Here is a 22,865-nt window from a genome sequence, read left to right as displayed (position 1 = left end):
GGAAAAATAGTTTATTACTGATCACGATGGTTAATTGCAGCACAGTACATGTTTCTTTGAAAATAATTACAAGAAAACAGATTTTCTTCTAAACCACTCCGCGTTTCATAACAGGTTGCGGAAACTATATTTCCCACAATCCTTCACGTTCTGAACACTGCCTGCGTCAATCCTGCGACAAAATCTGACGCTAACCAAAATACAGGTAGGTTAATGACACTTTTCAGCTCCCTGCATTAAAATATCAAGTGTAGATCAGAATATTTATCTGGTGAAATTGTATCCATGTTCTTTTCGTTGTAACCTCGATGAATGGGAAAAGTAGCTTGCTATGTTTAGCTAGTTGTACCTTAGCTCACAGCGATTATGGTAGCCATGTTCCGTTTTTTTTTCACACGATAAATGAATCAATATTTTATATTGATTGTGTTTTTGTTAACCCTCACCCATCAGTGTCGTTTAGTTCCAGTTACACTGTCAAAACTACAATGGAAACGGAACTACCAAAGAACGACGGTGCTTCAGACGCACCGACAACGTCTCAGTCCAAGAAGCCAAGCCAGGCTCCTCAAATGCCAAAGAAACGACTCAACGCATCGAAAGACAAACCTCACATAGAGGGAGATGTAAAACCAAGACCCAGGCCTCGCTACACGGACAAGGCTCGAAAGAACGCCAAAAACAAGAAAGACAAGGCAGGGGGAACAGGAGATGAGCAAGCGCCTGTTGAAATGGATAGAGCTGAGCTGCAGACTGCTCACGGAGAGGTTGAGCGGCTACAGGGTGCAGAGATGTCCAATGGACAGCTTGAGTCTTCTCATGTAACCAATGCATCCCATCATGACGAAAAGGAACAAGAGGACAGTTGGGACACCTTATTTAACGATGATGGAGATTTTCTCAATCAGCGACTGCTTGAAGAGGTTGGTAAAATCAATGCAATCAAATAAGTCAACTGTGATGTGTTCAACCCCCTGTTTATAGAAAAAGGACATGTTTATAATTTTACATGTGAGTTAGTATAAACAAAAACAGAAATGTTCCACTCTTTCATTTTCTCATCTGTTGATAACTTTTATAACCTTTTCCGGATTTCTAAAGTTCAGCTAGCTTTTCTCACAGTTTTTTGACAGTTTAGCTTTCCCCATGTCTCAATATCCATTAAGGTCAGCACATTGTGAATAGTTCAGGATCTCAAAGGACATTTAAATATTAATTTCATTCTGCTATCCAGTTGCCGTCATTCCTTTTTCTTCTTTTCTCCAGCTATCTTTGAGTGAAGGTCGCAAGAAGTCGTCAATCCAAGAGGCCAGATTTGATTACGACAACATGCAGCGGTTTGATGATGACGTCATGGACGAGAGTGACGAAGACCTCTCTCATGTCATCGAGATCTACGATATTGCTCCAGAGTGTAAAACCGAGGATCTTTTCAAGTTATTTCAGGGATACCAGTATGTAAATTTCACATCATTTACACTCGCTGTCCTCTCAACATCAGCTACACTTGCATGATATAATGTAAAGTGGTGCATCAAATGTTTGTCCCCAATTCAGACAAAGCATTAGCACGATTGAAATGCATCAAACTGAGAGCTTTTATGGCAATGTCATCCAGTTGAACTTCTCACTGGTGCAGCATGTAAGGTAGTTTAATATTAAACATATCCCTGAGACTCTTGCGACACAGGGATTCATAACTGAGCATTATATTAGCAATCAGTGAAGCTCATCCTGATAGACCAAAAAATACATATATTATTCTTGGACTTAATAAAATGAGGCTGACTAACAGTGCTATGGATCAGATATTGACTTGAAGTATGTTTTTTCTTTTTTAACAATGGCTTTTTTTTCTTTCACACGCTTTATTCAATGTCTTTTCAGACAGAGAGGATTCGATATCAAATGGGTTGACGATACCCACGCTCTAGGTATCTTTTCAAACCCATCTTCAGGTAAGTGACGCACTAGTGGTTGAGAGCAAACCACTTAGAGAGGATATAGAAATTCTACACATCGTTGTTAAAATGTAATTTTTTTGCTTGAAAGAAAAAGTCAAATCAAAGTCAAATTTTCATTATACAGCCCTTAATCATAGAAAAGTCTCAAACGGCTTCTACAGTCGCTAATTATTAACAACATCCGCTGATCTTAACTTAGATAAATAATTTCACAACTTTTTTTTCCACCTTTAACTTGTACAACTTAATTGAAAAACAAAAGTTTTTTAGAGATGACAAATGGGGATTTGTTAATTCAGAACACAGCCATGCCTCCAGTAATATAGCTACTTTTACTATACAGTAAATGCACAGAAGTTCAGTTATCTTTGAGTAATAATTAGGCATTGCTTAAATAATATTTTACTATTTTCATACCCCCACACCATTTTGAATTTTAAATAGTGTTAAATATTGTTGTTGTTGTTTTTTTTATTTCTTTTATTTGCTTTTTTTAAATAGCTCGTGAAGCATTAAGATCCAAAAATCCACTGATGAAGGTGCGGCCACTCTCCAAATCCACTCCGGAGACAAAGGCCGCGGCTCGCAGCTTCTCTGGTATATTTACCATACTTTATGACTTGCGTTGTTTTTTTTTTTTCTTCTGTCATGGAAGACACATTTCTTTCTTCCATCTTCAGAGTCCCCCATTTCTGGTAAGGAGAGGCCTCAGACCAGTGCAGCTCTGGCTCGCAGGCTTGTGGTTGGTGCCCTCGGTGTGAAAAGCAACGTAACAAAGGAGCAGCGGGAGGCAGAGAAGAGGAAGCTCCAGGAGGCCAGAGGTACATACAAAAAACGGAGTATAGTGGATACTCGTATAATCGCAGCTCAGCATTCACCGTTTCACTTAGTCGCTGATTTTTCGGGTGTAAGGACATACTGACCACCAGAGGGCAGCAATTTCCCTAAAAGCCTTGCTGGACCAATTTAGTGTTTGCATCATGCATCAGCATGCTTTTACCACAAGTGGGAGCTCTTCCCCCACTTAGCAAATCAAGTGCAAATTGGCGTTACATCTTGTGGCAAAATGAAGTTGCTCTCTGTCCACTGCTGTGTGGCTCAAAGCAAGTCTATAATCAGTGCAGCAGCCTTTCCCTTCACAGCGGGAACATAAGTATATAGGCACAATAAACCACAAGTGGCTGTCCACTGAACTGCCAGCCAGGAAGGCAAAAACAGCCTCCTTTGTCCTTAGTATGGATGGCCTCCTGTGCTCTTAAGGAGCCAGTGCACAAGTGCATCATGTCCTGAACATTTTGTCCCCAGCCTTTCTGCCACGTGTCCACAGTCAGAACATGCTCTTGCTCAAATCTACGTGTGGCAAAATCAGCCATGCAGCTTTGGCTTCAACAATCATGTCAGAGTGGCATGTCTTTTGCTATACATAAATCTAATTATCTCTGTTGATTCATCCTTCAGAACAAAAGCGTCTGGCAGCCAAACAGAGGGAAGATGCTTGGGAGGGAAAGTAATTGGAGCGAAAAGTCCTCCACTTTGATTCGCTTGACTCCTTTCAAGCCACGCCTGGAGACATGAAGTCGCACCATTATCCAAGTGTGCAGTGTTACATCACTCAAGTTTGTAAACTCATCATGTTTTTTTTTTTTATTTTTAAACGCAGGCTGAGGTTTAACTTACCTCAACATTTGCCTGTGCTCAAGTCGTCTAGTTTTTCAAAGATTCATTAATTCACCGAAAGCTATAGGCAACAATGCGTTTCATCCATTTTTATTGTCCAACTGTAAGATGAAAGGTTTTGTCCCATGCACTTGCAATTTAGATGATCCATCCACACTGGCACATAATGGTTTAATCCTTTATTGTCATGTCAGACAAGTACAGTTGTAAAGAAATGATTTTCAAAAGTGGCTAAACGTTGTATTGTTTCTATAAATTGAGTTGCAGTAAATGTATTACTTTTTAAAATAATGTCAGATTTCTTGTGTGTATACAAGTAGTGCTCATCACTGTTCAATTCAGGGTATCGGTGTCATTGTTCCGTAGTGTACAGTAGTATTAATACTGTAATATGTCTTTTCTCAAACCTCGTCGTGGTATAAATGCTCTACGGTATATTTTTTAGTTTAAAATGAAGGAGCAATGGTAGCATGTCATGCACATAATCACTTGTATGAGGAACCTCCCATTGACTCTTGGGAGTCACTTGAGGTGAATGTTTTTCTGCCACACGATTATATGAACTGAGGATTCTGTATCCGACTGATTTGTGGAAATATACTCATGGGAATAAAAATCATGCCTGCTTTTTATTTCATGAAACACTGATTTAGTAGCAGGTGAACAAAATGGAGTCTAGGATTGTGTTTGTCCATGAAAAGTAAAGGACATGAGGACAAACATTGAAAAAAGAACTCAACCAAAGTTTCATTTCAGATGTATTTGATATCAAGTTCTTTATCTCCAGCTCGCCACGTGGCACAGTTTTCCAATGGACTCATCAATCAGTAGCGCCTGAGCGCTCACCCTCACGTTTATGATTGAATGCATTCTGCTCTCCCGCAGAGTGTAAATGACACATCGTCCACTTAGTGTTGTTTCACAACAACTCAACTCTTGCACAATCACTTTTTGTCTTCTCAGCACTCTGTTGTTCCCAAAGCAAAGGAGAAAAACAATTTATGTAAGCTAAGTGCAGTCTGCTGGATGAGACGGCACAACAGCTAAATATAAGACTGGACACATGGTATGCTGCCATTTATTTCAGCTGATCTGACGGTTTTGAAATTTATGGGCTGAATGGAGAACAAATAGTAGATTTGTGGGTATATATTTTTGAATGCATTGCCTTTTGCATGATCAGTTCTTGCTCAGACCATAAGGAAAATTAATTTAGAAGTTATACACAGATGCAGGCGTAGAAGAAATCAAAGCACAGAAAGGTAAAAGTCAAGAAGGACAAGCATAATTCTTAACTGATGATTTGATGCAGCAGCAAGAATGTTGATAGTGGATGGTTTTGTGGCACGTGGACTAAATTTTCTGGAGTTTTGTCCACGTGGGTTTGAATACACATGTGCACAAAGCTCGGACAATACAGTCTAACTCTCATGTTGCAAACATCCAGTTATGAAATTGTGCTTTCCTACTAAAACGACCCAAACTAAATTGAATATGGTCAGCAAATCTATCCTGAAATAGAAGGTGTCATGTCTGCCATTATTCTAATCCTAATTATAAAAATGTATGCAACTTTATTGCTCATACCCCATTCATCAAAATGTTCTTGTGGTTCATTCAAGGCCTCTGTCAACATTTACTTGCCCTGTGGAATTAAAGTGAATATAGACCAAATTTCCTATATTGGCCCAAAAACAAAGTGGTGGATCTCCCTCTCGTCTGTATCCTTCCCTTAGGTCACTCCTGCAGCTGAATCATCATCGTGTGCGACCCAAAATCTGAGTCACAAGCTGGTTCTTTGCATATGCCACAAAGCGGCCAGTTGGACGCTTCACACGTAGTCATAAACCAACACTCAGGAATTGATGGATGGTCCAGCTTGGCCCTCAGTGTGTTATGCAGTCCACTAACAATGATTTTCCTTCCCATTAAAATTCTTCTGTGTTATCAAAAAGTAGTGCCCACCTCTACTCTATTTCAGTGAACTCTGACTTTCAAGATATAGTATTTTAAAAACCATGTCACTCTAACCATGATGGTTGTCATTTCACTGAAGATGACCCATATCTAAAAGTCCGCAGTCATGGGAAATATACCTAATGTATGTGTGGAAGTAGAGGTGCTTGGAAAATGTCCTCAGAGAGGATGGCAATGGCAGTCACTCTTTTTACGATGTCGTTTTTAACGGCCAAAGGCAACATTTGAGTCTGAGCACTGTGGCGATCTGATTGCGTAATATTATCATGCACTTTAAATGTCCATTTTAAAGAAAATATTTGGCTGAGCAGATTCAGTTAAATCCTAACATTATCCTTTATCTTTATTGTGCAAAATCTGCAGGAAAAATAACCATTCCTTAAATAAGCATGTTTGTCATTCTGATGTTTATTCTTGCTCTACCATTTAAGTAATGATTATGGCGCACTACTGCGGTGCCTCCAGGTCTCATCTGATGTTACCACTGTTAAACAGGTGAACAAACAAGTAAATGATCTCTCAGAATAAAATTAACAATACAAAACACAGCCACGTACGGACAATGCCAACTCAAAAGTACAATAAAATCTGCATAAATTAGAGACCTAACATTGTTTCAGAGAGGTAATATAAAACTGTACATGACAATACATGTGCAATACATTACAATATTTATTCAAATAGGGCAAAATAGCACCATGGAGTTAAAAATGTTGATTCTCATTCAAAATTAAAAAGCACAGGTGTAACTGTAAAAAATGCATTTGCGATTGGAAAGTGAATGTAAGCAGACAGATATCACCTGTGTCAATGTGGGGCCTTCGTGTCTGTATGTAGTTGTCATGTTTTAGTCTTTGGGATTCAATTGTTTTAATTGGTTGGAAAATGAAAATTAGTCAAAGTTTGGTCCGATGCGCGCTTTCCTTTTTTTGTACTTTTCAACATTTCTCCTTTAATCATCTTGACTTGAACTGCCTCTCATGATTTCCTTTCCAAATCCCCCTCGCCCTCTCATGTTTTCTTGTCTCTCAACCTCTTTGTCTTGTTGTGTTGAGGTGTACTGAGGAGTTGAATGGTTCTTCTGTCCCTATATTGGTGTCATCATCCATTCACAGGAAGTTGTTGGTGATCTCACGCTGGTGGTCAAACAAGTCCTCGACATCAGCACTGTAAGCGTCACCTGAAGAAATACAAGAAAAAACATGAGAGACTCACATGAGAGAAAATTACGGTTTGGCATAGCGTCTCAATTGTATCCTCACTCTTTTCTCATCTCACATCTCATCTCCTTTTATATCATCTCATCCTCAACCACAGCTCATTCCCAATCTCATATCATCCCCAATCTCAGATCCATTACAATCTCCTCTCATCCTCAATCTCTTCTCATCCCCAATTTCATTTAATCACATCTCATCTCCTCTGATTCTCAGTCACATCATCTCATTCCCAATCGCATCCAATTTTATCCTCAATCTCATCTCAATTGATCCCTTATCTCATTTAATCCTTTATCTCATCTCATTCTCAATGTCAGGTCCTCCTATGGCATAATGCCTCATCCCATCAAAATTCTCATCTCATGATATTTCATCAACCCATCTCATACCCCCACCTATGCCCCTCGGGTATACCATCTCATCTTGTCTTCAAACCTTACCTGCGTGGCATCCGAACATGTAAGCGCGTGCTCCATCATATTTGCACCGACAGCGGATCACATTATTCTTGAAATCAGATTCAGCCATATCCAAAGACGGGTTGACCTCCACCTGGAAAGAAGGGACACGTTTGATTACACAAATGCAAGTCAACATATGTGCAAATAAGTCTGGTGATTGTGATGCATATTTTTCAAAGACCTACAACTGAATTCCCATACGAATACATCCAAGAATATTTGTAGACATACAATGGGTGTGTCCTTTAATCTCAGCCTTTGGGCAATGGCTTGATTCCACTTGATTTGCTATAATTATATTCCTACTCCAGCCCTATAAAGCTGATGCAGCTTTTCCCCCCTGCAGCATTGGGGCCCTAAAGTGCCTCAAGGATCTTTTTAATAATGTAACAGAAGAAAAAAAAAACTTTTGACAGTCAGGAAACAGGCAGCTATCCACAGGGGCGGCCTCTGAGGAGCCGCGGGATTATTGTTCTCTCTTTTTCTAAATAGCTCAAATTGGGGGTTAAAGAGATGGATGACATCATTTTCCACTGTTATCTATGTGCAGGAAACAAAAACAGCCGAGGGATGCAGATGACAGTTTTGGTTTAGATTGAAGTTGCAGCCTGTCATTAGACTGTAGCCATGCTTGGTTGCCACGACTCGACGTTTTCCACCCTGTCTGTGCTGCCTGCTGCTATATGAGCAAAGCATATTGTAAATTAATGTGTTCCCTATGCACACATCAAACAGATAATTTGACCACACACTGTCATATGAAAACCCACTTTTAATATCCTGAGGTTGATGATATAACCAACATACATAACCTACTTAAACATAACCTACTTATTTGTATTCTTCAGACAAAATGACAAAATTAGTCATCCAAGGATTTTAGCACACTTTTTGCTTTCATAGCACAATTTTTTTTTAATATGAATGTAAAAAGATCCTATTTTAGACATCAGTCAAGGCTGTCACTAGCTCTACTATATAGACAGCAGAGATTGGATGGTAATTGACCATCAAGCCGCGCCAACGTGACTCATTGCGTCAAACAACAAAAGGTCCTAAAATTGTCTGCCATTGCTGGTAAAAGCCACACCCAGCTGGTGGAAGAAACCTGAGCAAGCATCTGCAATCTCCCTCCCGCCTGCTCTCACTCCTTATGAAATGTATGGACAGCTGCCGGGACACGTAGTCACAAATCTCTACTCTTACGTCCCTACGTGGTTTGATGTCCAGCTGTCGCCTTGTTGCCCCATGTGTGCCATGCAGAAGGACGTGCACATGTCTGATGAAAGCATCTCTGATAATGCAAACGCTTGGGAACTAATTAGAACCCATAAGCATCATCTATGTGGTGCCACTTAGCTTGCAGTCAAAAATAGAACAAATGACAGAGCGGGAGAACAGATGAGTGGGCCGCCACAGTAGATTGGATGTTTAGGAACAGACAAGACCAACCAACTTGAACATAAAAAAATTATGTGAACCTCTGAGAGTTTGTCCACTGGCCAAGAAGCTGCACTCTCTCGCTAATAGCAGGTCTACTTTCTATATAAAGCCACATTAAATGTACTCGCCTTAAATACACACACCCACACCCTGACACAACATGCGTATGGCATACCTGAATGGCTGAATGCTTAGCCAAGAGCCACTTTACTACAATTATAGTTGGTTATCGCTTTTATCCCACATGGGCTTGCAGATTTAAACTTCTGCGTTTCCCCTTTTTCCGCACACTTGCATGAAAGTTGGCATTCATTTTGGGTGTATTTGCCACATGGCTGGGCTTTCACCCATCTATTCTATAAGGTTTATACTTGAAGTTTGCAGTGAAGTTGGAGTGCACCACTTATGACTGGATAAATTCACTATAGTTCTGTTGAGTTTTTCTTTTTTTTCATTTTATTTTGTTTGTTTTAAATATTTGTTGTAGTTATTTTGTTATTTCTATTAGCTATAATAACCTATTTTGTTATTTTTATCAGCTATGATAACCTTGCTTCATACACTCTGAACATGTTTGACCATAAGGCACACTTTAAATGTACATTTCAAACATACTGGAACACAAAAAGATGTCTGTGTACACGTGTGTGCCTTTAAAAGGCTGGGCCTGGTCAACTTGCGTGTAACATCAGCAAGCGTGAGTGTCTGGTTGCGAGCTGTGGCCAACAACAGTGTGTGCATTATGTTTAGATTTTACTCAGTAAGTAGGTATATTGCAAAGAAAAAATAAATCAGATCTCTTAAAAAAAATCTGCAAACTCGATCTAGTTGGCCAACACAGAAGTCCAAACTAAAAGTCCTGCTTACATTGAAACTTAAAAGAATAAAGTGACATGTTCCTGGAGGATATTTTTTCATAAAACATTTACCTGGAAGACATATTCACCAGGTCGTACGTCTGTGATGTCAATCCACTGGCAATCAATGTCATGGCGATAAGTATCCCAGCAGCCAATTGAGATGCCTTGTTGTCCCATGTTGTAGCAGGAATACCGCTTGTAGAGACCTGGGAGTCAAAATAAATAATATCACGTGGATGCCCTCTACAGGCAACATGGTTGGATAATTTTGATGTGATGTCTTTTGAAATGATTGACAAAATGTATTTTGCTTTGTAATTTGAATTTGATTGTCTGACCATCAGGGCAGTAGGTGTCCTCCAGACAGAAGCTGGCTTTGTGCCCCTCAGCCACTCTGGTTCCATTGAGGGTCAGAAGATCGTAGTGAGTAAACACCTCAATGCTGTGGTAGTGCCTAAGAAATGGAAGAGGGCCACATTTTATTCATGAAGACAGCTATAATAGTGGGAATGCTGACAGAATTCTGTAATTTACTAGAACGTTCTTGAACGGACTCAATGAAATACAATTTGATCAGGATGGGTGAATGTCATGCTTTTCCTCATGGTCCTGAACTGTAATTTTTTTTCTATAAAAGATACAAAAACTGCGCTTTCATAATGATAATTTGTGTTGCGGTACACAATTAACTCCTTTGTTATGTTATTCTTTTATCTGAACCAAAACATTGTTTCTCAACATTCAATTTGATTTGGGCTTTGGAGTTTCAAATTCTAAATAGTAGAGTAAGGATAAACTCTGTTATGCAGTTACACGGGCGTCACACTGCGGGTTGTTTATTTGTTTTCTGTCGCTCTGTCTCTCGTTATAGAACCATTCCCGCAAGAAGCACAAGCAAAAATGGGAAACCAAAAACCAATGTGCTGGCTGGTTGGGGAGGTAGTGATTGAGGCTGGAAGAAACTCTGAGCTCTGGATGCCTCTTTTGTTTTAGAAGATAAAACCTCAGCAGCTGAGTAAAGAAATCAAGCTGCCCTGTCAGTTTTAGCACTATTAACAAACAAGTAATCAATGAGGAGGGCTCTGATATAATTCTGATTGTTGATACCAATATCGATCCCATATGATATCAACAGGGATGATATGTGCATTTTTTTTTAGTATGTACTTGATCAAGTGATACTATTCAAACACAGAACAACAGTCAGCAACAGTAGGTATGTGAAAATATGACCAATATGGGTTACATGATGATATCAGCATACCTGTGACACTGATGCCAAATCCAATTCTCCCTGGAAGCCCGAGGTTGGAAATCAGCACGGCCATTGTTCAAGATACGGGTGGAGAACCTCAGCAGACGACGGTGTCCGTAAGGCCAGTTCATCCTGGCAGCAGAAGAGGAGAGGCAATTCTCCTCATTGGCACAGGTGAGCAGGTGAAGAGGCCTGTCCTCCAAGTAAGATGACTCCTGGAGCAGCTGGGCATCCACAACCAGGTCAGGAGCAGCTGTCAGGGTAGACGAGGGGGAGTTACAAGTTATTGCACACAAATATCTACCCCCCCAAACATCTTTTTTTTTTTTTGCTCACTCTCCACACAGGTAACTCCAGCAGCTCTGCCATCTCCACCTCTGGGACAGTAAACGTGTGTGTTTTTGCGACACTGCTGGATGGACAGCTCAGAGCCCACACAGTGACTTCCACTTAGAACCACATCTCTGGCATCACTGGATCCCGGCCAGTACCAAGTCTCCTGGACACACATTGGAGGCGAATGTTTTTGCACAGTTGATAGCGTTGTCTCCTTTAATACTTCAAGCCCTCTTTTTTAACAGAATCTGTCAGTACATATTATCACGTTTTATACTCTTTCACAATTTAAATCGGCCTTTTAAACGTCCCAACATAACTGCTCTGCCCTTTCCATGCACATGCTTATTTTCAGCTTGTTTTTCCTGAGAATTTTTTGCCGATTTCTCTTTGCCTTACTTTGCCTCTTTTATTTTCAGAGCGCCTGAAGTGGACTTTGGAGAAGCCTATAATTACCTCAGGCCTCGATAATAACACAGCACAGGCACACAAACAGCAGCCCAGAGGCAAGGCAAATGTGGGAGTACAAAGGAAAAACACCAAGAAAAGGAGGAGGAGGCCAAAGACAATATGATGCATATTGATGTCGCTGATCACCTGGTGTGCTCTGGAGGCGAAACCCAAGCCGAGCTGTCGGCACACCACCATGGCCTCGTTGATGCCCCAGTTCTCGCTGCAGATGGAGCCCCAGCGCTTCACGCCTCCGACCTCTATCAACACCTCCACGCGACCTTCGCCTTTGTCTCTGCCTCCAGCAAGTCTCACCTGATGACAAATTGTTTTGTGTGATTTTCACGCTGTCATAAATTACCGTGTGGAACTTGTGGACAAATTTCTTACAGTGGCCTGCGTGCCAGTGTTGGGGACATTGCAGCGGACCGCCGCATCCTGGTTGTGCTTGACGGTGTACAGGGGAACCGGTTTGGATTGACATTCTGTTAGGGACCTCTCTCTGCCTGTGCACTGGACACTGTTCATGTGGATGGGACCGGAACCTAGGATGGCAAAATTACAGACTTTTATGAAACAAAAAACAGGAATTCTACTAAATGTATCCCGGAAATGTGCAAAACCGCTGGTTAGTTTATGGCACATAACTTACTACATTTGAATGTGTGACTGCTGCCCCTTACTTTTCAAGCAGTGTACATATGAAGAGCTGCTTTTCAAAACACTATAAATCAATTTAGATCCTCCTGAAAATAACATTGAGCCAGACCTATACAAATAGTTAGACCACCTTTCATTTGATCACGTTATAAGAATCTATTTGCTCAGTCTGAGCAACAAACGATAACGGCGGCTTGTATACAACAAAATGGCAGTCATCCACCGGGGAATAAAGTCAAAAATAGTCTAATTCTACAGATGAGTATTGTGAGTCATGCTCAGTCCTGTGATGTGGCTCATGCAACGAGCCCTTTGAGAGCGAGGGAGCGAGAGAGAGCGCCTTTTGTCCTTTTATTACTGCACACTCCATTCTGCTCACCACAGCCAAAAATCTCAGAACTTGCTGAAGTCTGCGAAGGTGTACGAGGCCAAAGTTTTATTAAGCTCTATATTTTTTCTCTCAAATAGCCAATGATGTCACCAACATTGAATCAGGTCACTTCTCAAACTGCACCACCCAGGAGTCCTCCCAGAACTCCAGCAAGACCCAGACCACTCCCCAGTGTTTGTGCAACACGGCTAAATTTGCCTGAACTAGAACCATTTCAACCCGCAATGCTCTGCTGTGACATTTACCATCATCATTATTTTGACATACCACAAGCACGGACGGCACCTACTTTAAGAACCCTAAAAGGTTTCCATGAATGACTTCATTAAGGCAAGTGGAGAGAAGGAAATGCAGCCACCCTTGTGGGTCATGCCGCTGTATGTTCTCATTTGGGCAGAAAGATAATGGCAGGAAATGAATTTAATTGCAGAAGAAGTAGGGCGAGAAAAGTGGACAGTAACCCAGCTTGTGAAAGTCAGTTAAAAAAAAAAACAACCCGATTTGATCGTTTTTGTTAGAAAACTGCATGGTAGTGTTTCCAGGGACACAACGGAAGCAGAATCTACAAAATGTAGGCCATTGTGAGCTCCTGGTCATGGGTAGATGCAGTCGACCATTAGCTTTTGCGTCAGAGTTCATTTCTCTGCTTGCGTCTACAATTTTGGGATTATTATTTTGGCAGACTGGGGCCGGTGCGTTCAGCGTAAAAATGGGTGTAACTTTATTTTTGTGCCAGCGCAAGTCTATTCTAGTGTATTTGAGGCCGTGTTGCACCCATTTGGGTGTTTCGGCGCATGGAGTTGCCTTGCCCTTGACACATCCGTCTGTTTGGTAACAGAAAGTAGCAGAAGAAATGGCTTATATCAGCAGAATGCTAAAGTAGAATTAATTTTAGACTGGCTGAAAGGAGGTCTATTTTGTAGCGCAGGTGGTCTAATGCGATTTCGGTGTATTTGAGATGGTGCAGACAAATTTGTGTGATGGACGTCAAAGTGTTTCAATCGGTCATTGGAACTTTTAGCCCAGTGGTTGGTGCTCTGCGCTCTGAAGCTAGCGGATCGGGTTCGATCCCGAAGTTGGGTGATTTTCTGTTTTCGCAATGTCGGACACGATTGGGCGTGCGCTATGACAGCTGTGAATGTGCTGCAAATGAGTGATGCTGCAAGCGTTGGCTGGGCTGAAAAGTCTACTTTCATCCCACAACAGCGCGCAATTGCCCCGTTACACCTAATCCTACTGGCGCAAAGTCTAGCAAAATACCATAAGAAAAAAAACTCCACCCATGTGCACATTTATACTGCGCTTTGCGCTAGACTTGTGCCTGGCACAAAAATAGGGCCCTTAGAGTGTTTAGTCTGACCTTGTTCTCATGGGACTTTAGTCAACTGTCATAATAAAAGTAATGAACTGTAATTAGTAGAAAAACAACGTATTTTGGGATTGCTTAAATCTTTTCTTGAAATTAATGAATGAAAATAATATGGCCTAACTCTCACGCCCTAACCACTTTAAAATTATGGGCAAATACAGTGTCAACAGCAGAGCATGTGTGCCAGTGGTATTCACGATGCAATGATAGTTAGCATTAATTTAATCCCATGCTTTATATACAGAAGTGCTTTGATGTATTCAAGGATATTTACAAATAACTCAAGAAACTTGACTGACTTTCATGGTTTTAAAGTCACTCAGCACACCGATTAGCACTGTGGCATCAAAGGAGGAATATTCTTAAATCTTGGCTTTGCTCAGTTCTTTCCTCCCACAGTACTAAAATGTGCATGCTGGTGTCACGCCCGTGCCAGAGCACGCTCGGCCGTCAATTTCCCTCAGCCACACCCCTTCATCACCGTCATGTCTGTCACCTGCTTCTTCTTGTTACCTTATGTATTTAAGCCCTGGCCGTGTGTTTCTCCTGGTCGGGGTCTTCTGTCAGGAATGATGGAAGCCAGGGCGACCAAATTCAGCTTAGACCAGGGTTTATTGAGGGGAAAAGGGAGTTGGAAGGTGGGCAACAGAGACTCAGACGGGCTAGAGACTCACGGCCAGCAAACAGACAGAAGTCCACTTGGACACAGATCAAATTCTGACCGTGAGCCTCCGCACAAGACCGGGGTGTCTACTGTTGTCTCCTTCCTTGTGTTCCTGTCCTTCTCGTCCAGTTTCCCCCCGGTCTTGTTTGGAAGCTCACGGTAAGGATCTGATTTGTGTCCGAGTGGACTTCTGTTTGTCTGCTGGCCGTGAGTCTCTATCTCGCCTGTGTCTGTGTTGGCCCACTTCCCTTTCCTTCAATATATCAAGCTGCATTCGGTCACTCTGCTCCATTCCAATCCGTGACAGCTGGGTTTAGCAAAGCCTCATTTGCCCATATAGGTGTGAACGCAAGTGAAAAGGATTATTGGAATCAGATGGGATGGATGGACTTCAAATTCATTGTAATCCTGCAAGAACGGAACTTGATGTGGAAAGCAGAAGATCTGCGTTTTGTAATAAGGTGCTTCCACACTTAAGTGTGACAGTGTACAATTGTCTGTCTGGTCTCACCCTCTCCTAGTTGAGCCTTGGTCAGGGCCTCCTTGGCTGTTCCAAAGCCCAGCTCTCTGCAGACAACGCTTGCGGCGGTGATGTCCCACAGGTGGTCTGCCACGGTGCCCCACTTGCCCTCTTGCAGAACCTCCACACGACCCTCCCCAAGGCGAGGCCCCGCCTTGAGACGCACATTGGTCTGGTAGGAAAAGGAGAACGAGTCAACATTTGCTCTTTTAAAACCTATTTGAATGTTTTTTATTTTAGAATGTTGAGTTTTCCATCTTCATTCTTCAGTACATTTATTTTTGTTTGCATTTTCCTTCTCAAACCTATGTGGTTTTACCCAAAGTTAAACTGAAGGCAACAAATATTTTTACTCAGAGGATCACTTCTACTAGGTTGTTATACTTTTCAAATGTAATGAACTATTCACATATTAAAGATGAGAAGGTGATTAGGCACCCCGCACTGACCGACATAGTGTGTGTTGAATGTCTTCGGCCGTTACGTGCAAACTGTGCTCCAGGTACACAACGGATGACAGCGTGCATGCCCCCCGCGCATGGTCCGTCTCTCCTGCGGACAGCCAGCTGGGCCTGGCACTGGGACAAGGTGACCTCCCCTCCCTGACACTGCACTCTCTCCACCCAGTAGGCCTTCTTGGTGATCTGTGTCCTCAGTCTGAGAAGGAATGTTGGATGTAAAGTGCAGGTATGCGTGAATGCTGCGTTTTGTTTGAGAACATGCTTTACCTGGATGATGGATCTGCGAGTTTGGAGTCCCACAGTTTCCTGAAAGACAACAGCATTGAAATTAAACTTTGAAAGCTCTTAAACTGCTCAATGTGATATCTAGTAGACAGAATCAAACACGCACAGAGTCTGAGCTACTTCCTGGATTTCACATGACTACTCTCAATCATCCTTGTTTGGTTCTTAAAATACAAACATACTTTTGGACTCATCTGTATTTGTGGATGAACTGAAATTTCTCCTCCAAATGTTTCCTGTCATGCATTTTTGGTTTGGTCATACATGGTATTTATCTTTATAGAGGGATGTCTGGGACATCTGTGGGATTTAAAAATGTGCAGATATGAATAGGCTACATCAATCTTTAAGTCAGAAAACATTGTACATGTTCTTATGCTGTACATATCCACACCTTGTATTCATTTATTTGAACTTATATTGGGGAAAATTAGGTCTAACATTTGTGTACGCCAACATGCACATTCAGCTAAAAATGTGTGGAAAAAGGGAACACTAGAGATATAAAAAGTTTCCTGAGCCAGAGAAGGCCTGGAGAGTGTCATTTTGTCACGCACACTCACACCAAACCACTTGCATCAACTAACGCAACCACAAGCAGGTGCAGCCTTCACGGACACCCTTTGTGAATTCAGTGAGTCAGAACAGACACAAGTGTATACTTCAGAGAACAAGTTGGTTACCTGCACCACCAGACCAGTGATGCAAATGTAAATATTGGGCAAACTAAAGTGGGAGATGGATCGGGACTGTTACTAAATCAGGAATTCCGATGCAGACAAACTCTTGTGATGCTATGATGGCTTTGGCACCTTGATACATGTTTTTGCAGAGCTATAATGAGCATATGTAATGGACTGTCAGAGCAAAATAGGAAAAAAAATAATTGCTTTGTGCATTAGCATGGGTTTAAATTTGTGTTGGGTTATCCCTTTGCATGTATGGATTCCTCACCATTACAAAATTTTGCATGATAATTGAAGACTAAACGGTCCACAGGAGTGAATGTGAGTGTTTTGTCTTTTCAGTGCCCCGTGATTGACTGGCTGGAAACCAGTCCAGGTTGTACCCCATGTCTCACCTAAAGTCAGCTAGGATAGGCTCCAGGTGTCGTGACCTGTTTTTGTGGATTTAATAGGTTTTAATTTTGTCATGTTTTTCCATGTGTCCCATTTTCATGTTTTGAGTTTGGTTTTGTTTACTTTTTGTGTCAAGTCTGGTTCCTTGGTGTTCATCAGCTTGTTTGTATTTAGTTCCCTGAGCCCATCTGAGTCTATTCCCTATTTAGATTTATTTTGTGTTTTGTGTGTTGGACTTTGATTTACTTTGTTTTTTATTCCAAGTGCCTTATATGACTAATTTTTGCGTGTTTTGTAATTAAAGTCCCGTTTTTCAGTGCAGCATTGCTTTTCAGTTCTCAGTCATGCACATCCTTGACATCAGGTCACTAATTCGGGGTTTTCAAAAATGGATTGATGGATGTTTGCGCATTATTTATTGGCGGATAATTAACAACTAATGTATTGTCATTATATTTTGGGTGTCTGAGGGTTTCCAGACATACCGTTATAACTCAAACAGTGAAAATAAACTCCTGTAGCAAGACTCCCACTCAAGGGTACCCCGCTTGATCCATAAAGCACAACTCTACAAATTGCTTTTGTATTTTTGGTGCTAACTATATCAATATCTAAAATGCACAAAATTACTCGTCAGAAATGTTCATTTATTCGGACAACACAGTAAGCGGTGGTCCAAGACTTTTGGACAGTACTGTTCACAGCAAGGACTATTTTTTTGTGGCATCAGCCTATCCTTGCTGCTGCTGAAGAAGTTTCATAACCTGATAGTTGAGGAACAATTGAGGCAATGGGGGTGTTAGTTCACGGGGTTCTGAAGGCTGAGGTTAGTGGGGAGGAGGAGGTGAGAGTCACCCGTATAATTGCCTGCTGTGCTTGGCAGTGTCTGCCGTGCGGTCGACTCGAGCAGTAGCATGTTGGTTCACACACACCAGACGTGGAAATATGCACGTACATATCAGCTTTCCCTACGTCGCCGCCTCTTTAAAAAGCCTTTAAAGCTCAAAGCGACATGGTTACAAAGTGTCATGACTGTGTGCCTGGAAACAAGAGGCTGGTGATGTAAGACTCTCTCTGAACTTTTAATAGGATTTGCCCAACCTCAGAAAAGTCACACTATTTTGGGTTCAAGTCTAGATATATTCCGCGTGGTCATCTTTGTCAAGTAGGAGATTTGAAGTGAAGGAGGTAAACAACATCATCAACAGTGTTTTTTAGTTCTTAACTTGAAGAAAGCTGGCTGCAGTATTCCTTTATGCAAGCCCGACCACACAATTCCAAAAGCAAGATTGGAAAGAGCAACTCAGTGTTAGAAGAGAAAAAAATAACCTGTTATTATGTTGTGCTAGCATGAAGCTGCCTGAAAGGAACAATTGGCAGAGTCAAGTGGTGGCAGGTCTGACTGACTCCATGTGCACATGCACCAGAGACAGAGCAAACTCACAAAGGGCTTCTTAATCACGCCCTTTTTACGGAACGTTAAACTTCACATAATTCACATCAAAGAGAGAATACAAGATGGAGAAGCCAAAAGGAGAAGTTGGGGAATTGAGTGGCTCCCCATTTTTATTTGTGAGAATCGCATGGTTGGCGGGTTATCAAATTAAGACCAAATCCACCACGAAACGAGAAAAACTGTAACTTCCAAGCGTTCAAAGTCAAATACAACGCATAAGTTAGTGAGTCACAAGCCCTCAAAATTCGGAGTGTCAGAGGGATCATTGTCACTGTATTGGTGAAACACATCAAAGTTTGAAACCTCAAGCAAATATTGATCTCAAATAACTTGACCAACTTGACCAGAAGTCATCACAAGACTCATTTTGAGTTATTTGCTCCAAAACAAAGTTAGCTTTTCAAGAAAGTCTTACTTTAGCACTTTCTTCCCGGGCGGCCTGACACCTTGCAACAAGGTTCTCCTTGAAAAGCGCCTTGAGGGGTATTTAGCAGCTCAATCAGACAGCTAACAAATGATAACAATAGAACTGAAGGATTGACTACTGTATGCAACGTATATTTCAAATTCATCATCACATTTATGTTCAATTTTTAAATATTGACTTATTGTGAAATTGGATGAATGAAGCAGATCCTTTGTAAAATTCAACATTGTGTGATACCTTGTCATCATGATGAATCATTTCATGAGATCCGTCCATCCATTTCCTATGCCGCTTATGTTAATTAAAGAGTGAGATGATCATCGGTAGTTATTGCCTTTGGTGCTAGACAAGACTCCAGCGTGTGTCCTATTGGCAAGCTGCTGAGCAGTTCAAGGACAAGGGGTAATTATTGGCGACAGATGGCACTGTGCAAAGAGGCGGTCAGTCTAGTTGTGCTTCTAGCCAGGCTCGAAAAAGACCTCTGTGGGCAGCCACATGGAGGACTGTTTGCATGTGCACACTGGCTGGCACGTGTATTTGTGTGCATGTTTATGTAAAGTCTTGTAAGATGCTTTTCTATGAAGGGCAAGGTGATGTTTTTGTATTTGTGTCTTGGAGTTTGTGTGAGGGAAGCAAAAGGGCTGATCTTAGAAAAGTTGCGTTCGCGAGGACCGAATTTGCATACGGGGCAGACATTTGCAAATAAGAGCTTTTTGTTTCCTTTTTGTCAATACAAGCTAAATGCGTCTCAAGTTTTTTATGTAGTTTGTAGACCACTGCAACTTTTCTGTTAATTATAAGTAACGTTTTAAAACACGACAAATAACATTTTAATGACAGACTTTTTCTTGTAGGGCATAACACTTTGAAACAGTCAACATCAGACATTAATAACAGACTCCCCTGGATTCTTATCAAGGCCTGCATTGAGGCCTAGTCAGCTATTGGGCCAGACAGTCTTGGTGGACACTTGGCTTTAGCTAATGCCACAGGGGACGAGTAATGCCAAGTGTGGTCGTACTAACGGTAGCAGTTGTGGTTACCATCCCGGAGACGGATGGAAAGCGATTCAGGCTCGTCCGCAAAAGGAAGTGTCTACGACCACACTTTTCCATCCCTTTCATAGCCTGTGTCGGTGTGTGTGTCTGTGTCTGTGCACGTGCCTGCTCACACACACACACACACGCACGCACGCACGCACACACACACACACACACACACACACACACACACACACACACACACACACACACACACACACACACACACACACACACACACACACACACACACACACACACACACACACACACACCCGTCTCACTCACCTGTAGGCATTTTGATCAAAGGTCTCGGCAGAAGGGAATCCCAACATGCCGCAGACGACGCGGCTACTGCTAAGGTCCCAGCCGTTACTACACACATGACGCCATTTCCCGGCGTGCTTCACTTCCAGCACTCCCTCGGTCACCAGACCGCCGCGGCTGCCGGACAGCACAGGCCGTAGACGGGCTTCGGCCAGCTGAACACTCTCACCGCTCTGAAAACGTAAAAAGCTTGAGTTAGTTTTTTTTTTTCCATCTTCAGTAAAGGTTTTTAATCAGAAAGGGATTGGAATCTTGGAGAACTAAAATGAGACAATGCTGTTGAAAGAAGTTAAACACGTGATGATTTCTCACTTGCCTGTAATGAGAGACGTGTGTATTGGGGTCTACATAAGCTTTAAGTGAACTACTGTGTGCTCAAACAGTTGCCGGATTCTAGACTGTCTGAAATAGATTTACAGGAGTAATCCATTTCTGTCCCTCTAGAACAATCTACAGTAATGGGTAGAATTAATGAAATTTAATATGCCCTGAAATACGACCATCATGCCACTGATAGGCCATGGTACCCAAAATGTAACATTTTTGAAGAGACTATGTATATAGGGTATGTTTTACCTGGATGTACTGGGTATCCGACTCCAGTCCCACGTCGGGATAAACAGGGTCAGGTTCGATATGGTTCCCATTGTCCGGCTGTTGCCTCTCGGGCTGGGGCGGGGAATACGTCTGCCTATTGGACTGTCTGTCGGGCTGGCGTCTTGGCGCAGGTGGTCCTCTCCTTGGTGTCTCCTCCTCCCGCCTTTCAGTGGTGCTGGCTGCTGGCTGCGAATTTGTTGGCCCTCTATATCTTCGTGGGATCTGTATCTCGTGGCCGTTCTCCTGTGGTGAGATCCTGTTGCGGCGTGAAGACGGCAGGTTGCGGTTGAGGGCGATTTCGTGGCCTCGATTGAAGGAAGATGAGACTGGTGGCGTAGCTGGCTGCTGTGGAGTTCTCTGTCTAGGTTGTCTTGGCTCATGTGTGGAGGAGGAAGAGGCTCCACCGTGGCTTCTTCCTGGGGTACAAATGATCCCCAGGTCCTCAGCATGGGTGCAGTCATGGACTCCCCAACCATTGGAGTTGCATTCTGCAATTGAACGCTCGTGGCCTCTGCAGTTCACATTATCCAACCAGATTTTACCTGGACGACAGAGCGCGGAGAGAATTTTACACACCAAGTGAATGGAAAAAGTACTCAACACTGGGGAGAACTTACCTTGTCCTTGACCAAACTTGCTACTGTGTGCCCAAGTCAAACTGCTTTGAAAGCCCAGCTGTCTGCACACCACATTGGCCAGGTTCAGATCCACCTGGTCGTCACATACAGTTCCCCAGGCGCCATTGAAGAACACTTCCAAGCGCCCTTCGTTGGCATCGCGGCGGCCTGTACCCGCAAGCCGCACTTTCACCTCTTGTGCAGGCAGCTCAGAGGGGTACAGAAGCAGCAGCAGGAAGACAGTGGATAGGGAGCTGAGGAACAGCATCCTAGAGTGGTGGTTATGAAACAGAAGCAGCGTCGCTTTAGGTGAAGACTTGTAGAATGCAAAGGAGCTGCTTCAGAAAAAAAGACACCACAAAATTCCTTTCAATCCTACAAAGCCTGATTGACATTCCTTCCTTTGACAGAGCATATAATTAGAAATGACTCCTCTTTCCCTAATGTGGCATTCAGAGTTTTATAGGTGAGTTTATTTAGAATGTTTATTGATTCTCAAAGTGATCTAGGCAAAGTGAGAAGTTTGAGAAATGGTTCAAAAACAGTCTAAACAAATTGGGGGCAAACATGGCTAAAAGTAGCCCCTCTATCTAGCCAAAGAAAATGTTGGCTTTCCACAAACCCCAAAGTTTGGCTGCATGCATTCCGCCAGCAGACACAAAAGCAAACAAACACCACTGTAAAAAGGTTGTCAACAGCAGGTATGCATCTGTAGGAGACATTTTCTTAAGAAGCAATTATGAATCATCCTTCTAATATGCTCACAGATAGACAATGTTGCATTAGGACTTTACAGAAGCATAATTCAAAATGTTTGTTTCTGGGTTGCTAAAGAGCTAAAAGAAGAATCAAGCCCTTGTTGCTGCAATGAGGAAATATTAATTAAGGAAAAATATATTTAAGAGCTGATAGATGAAGAGAAACAACAATTAAATCAAGAAGAGAGATGGATGGAGAGGCACTCACCTATCTGTTGTTTTCAGCCTGGAGTCGCTGGGGGCAAAGGAGCGAGGGAGCAATGGATGAAAAAAGCAATGACTTTTGCTCCTTCTGTCTCTCTATTCCCCACATTTCCCTCCCTCTTTTCCCTTTTTTGTCACTCCCTCAAATGGCCTTTTTTTATATCTCCCTCCCATTTTGCTCATTAAACTTATTCTCATATATTCCACCAAAATATCTGAACAATCAAATGTTTTCTGTATGTGCACATGTGATGTATGTTATATTACCATTAATGCTTCTTAAATCTTATTCCATATTGTATGTATATTATTGCAGTTGACCACAGGAAGCATAAGGTTCCTCCCACTTTTTCGGAATGGTCACATG

At 42.1% G+C, this 22,865-nt stretch overlaps 2 protein-coding genes across 2 annotated transcripts; one reads left to right on the top strand and one right to left on the bottom strand.

Moving 5' to 3' along the window:
* Nucleotides 1-115: 115 nt before the first annotated feature.
* Nucleotides 116-4,273, top strand: r3hcc1l (R3H domain and coiled-coil containing 1-like). Its single transcript, XM_037261912.1, has 7 exons — nucleotides 116-205; nucleotides 454-923; nucleotides 1,267-1,454; nucleotides 1,888-1,958; nucleotides 2,466-2,561; nucleotides 2,645-2,785; nucleotides 3,423-4,273. The coding sequence occupies exons 2-7, from the start codon at nucleotides 489-491 to the stop codon at nucleotides 3,473-3,475; spliced, it is 984 nt and encodes a 327-aa protein (XP_037117807.1). The 5' UTR covers nucleotides 116-205; nucleotides 454-488; the 3' UTR covers nucleotides 3,476-4,273.
* Nucleotides 4,274-6,002: 1,729 nt separating this feature from the next.
* On the bottom strand, nucleotides 6,003-22,615 carry LOC119128942 (lysyl oxidase homolog 4). Its single transcript, XM_037261846.1, has 15 exons — nucleotides 22,503-22,615; nucleotides 21,537-21,805; nucleotides 20,899-21,461; nucleotides 20,284-20,495; nucleotides 15,976-16,014; nucleotides 15,697-15,904; nucleotides 15,239-15,419; nucleotides 12,034-12,188; nucleotides 11,791-11,958; nucleotides 11,194-11,356; nucleotides 10,867-11,110; nucleotides 9,941-10,056; nucleotides 9,672-9,808; nucleotides 7,279-7,390; nucleotides 6,003-6,798 (listed from the first exon to the last, which is right to left on the bottom strand). Exons 2-15 carry the CDS (start codon nucleotides 21,802-21,804, stop codon nucleotides 6,728-6,730), a joined length of 2,637 nt encoding a protein of 878 aa, XP_037117741.1. The 5' UTR covers nucleotide 21,805; nucleotides 22,503-22,615; the 3' UTR covers nucleotides 6,003-6,727.
* Between the last annotated feature and the right edge of the window lie 250 nt (nucleotides 22,616-22,865).

The sequence above is a fragment of the Syngnathus acus genome, chromosome 1, assembly GCF_901709675.1.
Source record: "Syngnathus acus chromosome 1, fSynAcu1.2, whole genome shotgun sequence".
Lineage (NCBI taxonomy): Eukaryota > Metazoa > Chordata > Actinopteri > Syngnathiformes > Syngnathidae > Syngnathus > Syngnathus acus.
This window is presented reverse-complemented; position numbering and strand designations above follow the sequence as displayed.